Below are 8182 nucleotides of genomic sequence, written 5' to 3'. Positions count from 1 at the left end.
GATTGTTTTAAATGTTTATTTTATTGTGGAGAGACAGAGCGTGAGCAGTGGAGGGGCAGAGAGAGAGAGAGAGAGAGACAGAGACAGAGACAGAGACAGAATCAGAAGCTAGCTCCAGGCTCTGTGCTGACACAGAGCCTGATGCGGGGCTTGAACTCACAAACTGTGAGATCATGACCTGAGCTGAAGTCTGACACTTAACTGACTGAGCCACCTAGGTGCCCCGGGAATGAATCTTAAGCAGAATCCACACCTAGCATGGAGCCTGACTCAGGGCTCTATCATACGACCAGTCGTGAGATTGTGACCTGAGTTGACATCAAGAGTTGGACACTTAACTGACTGAGCCACCCACGCACCTTATTTTCACCTTCTGATTGGGGTTTAACTAATTCTTTCTGATCTCTTGCAACTAATGGAGTCCTTTATCTCTGTGTCTTTGATCTCTCCATGGATTCCAGATCAGATCTGCTATTTTGAAGCCAATACATCTTCTCACTCTGAACTCTTGTTTTTAAATTTAGAAGTCATTTGTGTATTCGTAGAATTCTCAGTTGGGATGTCCGTATCATTTTCCACTTTTATTTGTATTTCTCCCTTTATCAGTTTTGTAAAACCCCTGTCTCATTTTCATTCAAAACGTTTTTTTCCCTGAGCAGAGTGGGGACACATGGAGGTTAGCACTGTCCTCAGTTATCCTTGGTGTCCTTGTTTTCTCAGATCTACACTGGCAGAGCTGAAATGCAATTCTTTCTAATGACTCCATCCTAGATCCTGAGGTTTACTCTCTCTCATCTCCATAGGGAAATGGAAACATCACTACCAGGAGACCCTGCACATCTAAGCCATAACTTACGTTCTGTGGATACTGATTCAGGCTTTTGGTATACGACTTAATCTTCCTCTCTGGGTCTTATTGTCTCCCTAAGAGTAAAAGAGTTTATATTTATTCAGCGTTTTATATGCCATACATACATACATGTGGTTCACCAACAACCACATGAGGCAAATATATTTTTATCCCTAATTTACAAATGGACACACTGAAACTTGGGAAGGTTAAGTTACCTGTTCAAGGTCACACTGAGAGTAAGCTGAGCTTTAACTGGGCTTCCAACTGAGGTGTGATAGAATCCACATATAGAGCTCTAAAACACTGAACATATGATCTTAATTTTCCCATTTATTTCTTATACACAAATAAAAGTATCATTAATATCTCCACTTGACAAGTAAAAAACAAAAACCAAACAAGTAAACAAAAACCCCTTTAGTTCAGAATATAAATAAACTGTCCATATCACACATCTCGTAACTGGCTGAGTATGGATTTTGACAGACTTGATTTATTCTAGTATTTTGCTCTTAATTTTTAAGCTATGCTGTCTCTCATAAGATCAGCCAGCCTCAAATATCTCTTTTACATGTAAAATTTAAGGATTCTAGAGGTCAGGGAAATAGGAGGTGAGAGGAATGTCTGTTATGTTTTTACCCGGAATGATGTAGATGTTTCCAAATTCCCCCACTTCCTTCCATATCCTTCCTTCAGCGTTTGCAGTGGACTGTGAAGGCAGAAGACCTTCAGGAGGAAGTTAATTTCATTTTTTTTTCAAATGTAGGTGAAGGCTTATCTCTGCTGTTGGTGACATGGGAGCTGAAAGCAATGGAAGTCTTGACCTATCCGTCTTCCTGACTGGCATCCCAGGATTGGAGGCCCAACATGGCTGGCTTTCCATTCCTTTCTTCACTGTGTATATTGTGGCCATTGTGGGTAACAACCTAATCATGGCAGCAGTGCAGGCAGACCCTGCCCTACATGAGCCCATGTACTTGTTTCTCTCCATGTTGGCTGTGACAGAGGTGGGTGTTTCTGTGTCTACACTGCCCACTGTCATGGGTATTCTTTGGTTTGATGCCCGCCAGATTGACTTGGATGGCTGCCTGGCTCAGATGTTCTTCATCCACACTTTCTCATGCATGGAATCAGGGGTCCTGTTGGCCATGAGTTATGACCGCTTTGTGGCCATCTACAGTCCACTGCGATATACAGCCATCCTAACCCTGCCACGTATCATTTGCATGGGTCTGGGCATCACACTGAAGAGTGTGACGCTCATGGCCCCACTTCCAGTCCTTTTGAAACAACTTCCCTATTGCCACACCAATGTACTCTCCCATTCCTACTGCCTCCACTCAGACCTGATCCAGCTGCCTTGTGCTGATACGAAGCTCAGTAGCATCCTGGGTTTGGCCATTGTCCTGGCCACTTTTGGGCTGGACTCACTGCTTATCATTGTCTCTTATGTGCTGATTCTTTACACGGTGCTGGGCATTGCTTCTGGGGAGGGACGGCGGAAGGCCCTCAACACGTGTGTGTCACATATCTGTGCAGTGCTCATGTACTACGTGCCCATGATTGGTGTGTCTGTGATGCATCGTGCTGCCAAGCATGCCTCGCCCCTGGTCCACACACTCATGTCTAGCATCTACCTCTTTGTGCCTCCTGTGCTCAACCCCATCATCTACAGTGTCAAGACCAAGCCAATCCGACAGGGGATTTTCACCTTGTTCTCCTGCAAGAGGAAATTGCTCTGAATCCCTCCAATAGGGCAGAGACTTTGGGTCCATCTATAAACTGATGGTGTTTCTGCTGTGGGCCGGGCTGTACAGCAGACATTTAGTGGAGGAATAGGAATGAGGGATTCTAAGCATTGTCACAGGCTTGACCTTGGATCACAGGTGTTCTCCCTAGTCCTTTTTATTTCACAACTTGTCAACATGTGTGGGTCTCTGCATGTGTGTACATGCACATCAGATGTAATCAGTGTGAAGGCAGAGATAGTGAATTTCATTTTTCCATTTCCCCTCAAAAGTCCCAGCAAAAAGCCTGATAACTAGCAAGATAACAGTAAAGACTTGAGACCTAATCGTGTTTGAATTGAGGTGAAACAAATTGCTGCTTTTGATAAGTTAGGCAAGGATTAAGAATATACCCCAAGCAAGAGAGATCATCCTAGGAACATGCTTTTGAGTAAGGTGAGCATATTTTCTGGTTTGCCCCAGATAATCATGGTTTACACTTACTTTCCTCAGCATCATTATCAGTAGCACTCCCTTTCCCTCCCCCAAAATGTCCTTGTTTAAACAATACATTATATGGGAGCTTATAAAGCAGCTTCCTTCCTGTCGTGGAAAGAATCAGACTCTCTGTACCACCATCTAAGGGCCTCCACCCTAAAAATTTATGTACTAGGAGACTCTGAGATTGAGGAACAGTTGATTAAATTCCCTCATTTTAGGCATAAAGTAAAATAGGGACAATCTCATAATGCTCAGGCTTTAGATCCTAAGACTCCTAGCAAAAGACCCAAATTCTCTCTAGTAGAATCTCAGACCCTATTTTTAGGGCTTAGTAGGTCTGGGGTACTGTACCTGGTTATTCCTGTTTTTCTTTCCTCCCTTCCCCTTAGTCTTCAGTAACCTCAGCATGCCATGTGATGGGAATATATATAAATGTTTGTTTATTTTGTTTCCCATGTGATGGGAATATATATAAATGTTTGTTTATTTTGAGAGAGAGAGAATGTGTGTCCATGTGAGTGGGGGAGGGGCAGAGAGAGAGGGAGAGATAGGGAGAATCCCAAGTGGGCTCTATGCATCAGTGCAGAGCCTGATGTCGGGCTCACTCTCACGAACCCCGAGATCATGACCTGTGCCGAAGTCAAGAGTCTGACCGACTGAGCCCAGGCACCCCATGATGGGTCTATTCCTTGACCTTCCACCTCTTTCAGCCCTGTCAGCATGGGGCTCGTTGGTCCCGCTTTATCTGCCTATGGCTCTCTAGGGTTTCCGAGAAACCTTTAGACAAACGAGAAGGACCATTTTCACACTTCCTAAGGGACACAGGTCTTTGTGTAGAGTGGATTGACAGGGCTGGATTGGTTGATCAATAACTGGTTTCATGTTTTCAGTTTCTCTTACTTCCAGGCCTCCAATTACAATGCAAACATTTTCCTCACCATAAACTATTCTTCTGGACTTCATCCGGCTCATCACGTTGTGGTGACCTTTTTGCCATGAATTACTAGATTACATGTCCACCAATGATAGCTTCTGTAAAGTCAAGGTGACTGGTTATTTCTTATAACTGCATACACATCTACAATTATCTTGAAATAAAAAGTTTTATTTTTAAAAGTATATGCAAAATACAAGCCCAAATTTTGTATTAGGTTTAACAAGCATACAATTCATCCGAACTTTGGAAACTCTGCTCTTCAAAACACGTTATTAAGAAAATGAAAAAGCAAACCAATGACCGGGGGATGATATTTACAATACGTATATCTCATAAAGAACTTGTATACAAGGTATAGGAAGACATTTTACAATATGATAAAATACAATGCAGTTAAAACCACAGTGAGATAGTACTTAACAACCTAGCATGACTAACATTTAAGTGACTGACAGTGTTAAGTGTTAGCAAAGATGTCACGTATTGCTGGCGGAAATATAAAATAGCGTGAGTGCTTTGGCAAACGACATGGCAGGCACAGCTAGATATTTACACAGGAGAAGTAAAAGCATGTATTCACATAAAAAGTACACAGCATTGCTTTTTCGGAATAGCCCTAATATGAAACAAGCCAAATGCCCACCAGCAGGTGAATGGATATGCAAAATTGTGGATATCCATATGATGAAATATCACTCAGCAATAAAAGGGAACAAACTATCCTACACAGAGAGACATGAATGAACCTCAAAAACATGGGGAGCAAAAGCAGCCAGGCACAAAAGACTACTCTGGATAATTTCATTTATATGAAATTTATATACGAAAAGGGTCAAGAATACCATCTTCTGAATTTTATGAAATACACACTCTGTATCCCAATGGGACTCGTATAGTCGTTTAGATCCTAGGCAGTGAGTAACTTATGCAGAAACATGTAACATTAGCCAAAAAAATTTTTCAGAAAGCAAATCTATTTTGAATTTTTTTTTTCAACATTTATTTATTTTTGGGACAGAGAGAGGCAGAGCATGAACGGGGGAGGGGCAGAGAGAGAGGGAGACACAGAATCGGAAACAGGCTCCAGGCTCTGAGCCATCAGCCCAGAGCCCGACGCGGGGCTCGAACTCACGGACCGCGAGATCGTGACCTGGCTGAAGTCGGACGCTTAACCGACTGCGCCACCCAGGCGCCCCATCTATTTTGAATTCTTTTTTTTTTTTTTTTTAATTTTTTTTTTTCAACGTTTATTTATTTTTGGGACAGAGAGAGACAGAGCATGAACGGGGGAGGGACAGAGAGAGAGGGAGACACAGAATCGGAAACAGGCTCCAGGCTCTGAGCCATCAGCCCAGAGCCCGACGCGGGGCTCGAACTCCCGGACCGCGAGATCGTGACCTGGCTGAAGTCGGACGCTTAACCGACTGCGCCACCCAGGCGCCCCTCTATTTTGAATTCTTAAACATATCATGTGATTTCTTAAGTCATGAAGACCATACACATACATATATGCACACATACACAAATAACAGTTTTGTCTAGGGACAGGAAACAGAAAGCCTGAACAAAGAATAGGAGCAGAATTCTTCATTTAATCTTTTTTTGGTTCCAGTTAAATATTGGCTGTTGTCTGAGGTTCTGGACATAGGTGGCCATAAAATTCAGTTGATAGAGAGCTCTCATTAAGAGATTACTTAAAAGGCAGAGATAATTCTCAACAGCCACTGCAAAGACATCATGCAGAGACACAAGCAACATAAGCCTGGCTGCATTGTCTTGTCTTCCATTACTTAGCCTACATTTTATAACCCAGACAGTCAGCCAGACCATTCACTGGTCATGGAAACACTTATTTTGCCCAAGAATTTCTCTGTGTTTCCAAACGCATATCTCTTTATAACCGAAATACCTCTACTATCTTCTACAGTTGACCTTAATTTTATAGTTCTAGAAATACAGGCCACAGGTTGGAATAGTCGATTAAGGCAACTGTAACAAAGTGCCGCAGACTTGGTGGCTGAAACAACAGAAACTTACTTTCTCACGACTCTGGAGGCCTTGCACAATTTCTCACCATACTGGTTTCCTTTGAGGTCTGTCTCCCCTGGCTTGTAGATGGCAATCTTCTCCCTCTGTCATCCCTTCACCTTCCACCGTGCTTGTGCTGATGTGTGTCTTACTTGCCTCTTCTTTGCAGGACACCAGCCATATTGCACTAAAACCCATCTTAATCTCATTTTAATTTAATTTCCTCTTTGAAGACCCTATCTTTACAGTCACATGCTAAGATACGGGGACTTAGGATTTCTAAATATGAATTTTCAGGGGACACAATTCAGCAATTCAGCCTATGACACTGATAGATCTCACTGTCCTGAATTGAATTTTGTTCTGTCACCTCCACCTCAAAAACCCACCCTCCCACCCGGGAAAGTCTTGAGAGGGAAATGGTAGCATCTGTGCATGTGGACAATTACCATTTAACCCCCCTGATTCTTATTCTCATGGAGTTGAGAACACAGATGCTTCCATAGATGTTCCCATTCACAATCCAGAGTGTAACTTTTTGGAAGGGAGATGGAGAAAACAATTCCTATAAACCTAGCACCTTGGTGATACAAGCCCATGTCTTCTACATACCACGTTTCATTGGAAATTCTCAGCCTTGTGAGCTGGATATTATTAGCCCAGTTTTAGAAATCCAAAAAATGAATTCAGAGAGTTTCATAAGATGGTCAAAATGTCACACAATTATTAATGAAAAAAAGAGATATTATTAAAGGTGTCATGTGATCCTCTTCAAAACCAGGCATAATCCCAAGACTCTTTCTCCCCTCATGATGTTTTGGGAAATTCTCAAGCCTGTAACTGTCCACTGAAAGAAAAGTCTTCTTGATCCATATTCCTACCAATTTCTTTGACTTTTTTTTTAACATTTGGATTTCCTGGTCCTAATTTCCCCTGTTCTGAGATTGCACATGGCACCCATTTTACAATTTATTTCCCTATGCCAGCTGATCTTTGTTCTTCTTGAGAAACATGCTAACTTCTAGGTTCTGACAAAGAAAGTGGGAAAATAAGGGGAGGGAAGGATATCGGTGGAGAAAGACATCCTTTCCCCACTTGCTCTCTGCCTTTTGCTTCCTAATCCTACCCTCCCCACTACACTCCTATTGAAGCCCTGCCTATGTTGATTCAAATCTAAGACAGTCCTCATACTGGCCACCTGCACTATGGGTTCAGTAATCAGAAGCTGTGACCACAGTTATAGCTGCCTTTCTGTGACCACAGTGATAGCTGATATTTCTGAGAGAGCCAACCTGATTTCCACAAAATAATGATCAAGTAGGCCATATTCTTTCTCTTGGAACCTTTTCCAGTACAGGATTCGCCAAAGGGAACTTTCCCCTGACAGTTTGAGCCACGTTAAGGACATTAAATTTTAAAAAACACAGTCTTCTCTGGTCAGAAAAATGAGTTCCTACTCCCCCAAATACTATCTGTAGACTTACTTGAAGTTTTAATTCTAAATATTAAAGAACCTGTCACAAGGTGAGAGTGTTATTCTAACTGTGGGAGACCTAACTATTCCACCCCAATCTTCTGCATGTGTTCATTTGACCTGCTGAAATCATGTTGATTAAATAAATCTGAATAGCTGAGCATCTTGATTTGCATCCATCCTCCCGGGAAGATTTACCACTTTTTTATTTTTTACTTTTTCGGGAGAAAGTTGGGGCATGTCTATGAAGTAGGGTGAGCCAGGGCAGTGGAGCTAGAATTTACCTGGATGCCTGAGTGGAGCTGCTTTAGCAATGGGTGGCGGAGGCAACAGCGAAGGGATTCCTTCAAATGTAAGTAACCAAGCCCATGGGAGAGAAGTATATCCAGAAAGGAGGATGAAATTTACATCTTAATTAATGAAGCTCACTCCACTGGCAAGTAAATGTGCTAGAATCTTATCAATTCAGATCTACATCTCTTTTAGGTAGGATATGTGCTGCTAGGTTCTCCAAAACAAAAATTTGCAAAAAGACAAGACAACGTCATACGGCCTTAACACAGGATGGCATATTGCTGTAAAGTCATCATTTCTCATTCTGACCATACCCTCCCCATAAGCCTGTGACTCTAATTCCTGAGTAATTTAACAAATTCGTTACT

The 8182-nt window shown here is 42.2% G+C and overlaps 1 protein-coding gene across 1 annotated transcript; it reads left to right on the top strand.

The window, feature by feature from the left end:
- Positions 1-1647: 1647 nt before the first annotated feature.
- Positions 1648-2595, top strand: LOC115525984 (olfactory receptor 51I2-like). The gene has a single exon (XM_030333434.1). The coding sequence runs from the start codon at positions 1648-1650 to the stop codon at positions 2593-2595; it is 948 nt and encodes a 315-aa protein (XP_030189294.1).
- The last annotated feature ends 5587 nt before the right edge of the window (positions 2596-8182 follow it).

Source organism: Lynx canadensis, chromosome D1, assembly GCF_007474595.2.
Source record: "Lynx canadensis isolate LIC74 chromosome D1, mLynCan4.pri.v2, whole genome shotgun sequence".
NCBI classification, from domain to species: domain Eukaryota; kingdom Metazoa; phylum Chordata; class Mammalia; order Carnivora; family Felidae; genus Lynx; species Lynx canadensis.
This window is presented reverse-complemented; position numbering and strand designations above follow the sequence as displayed.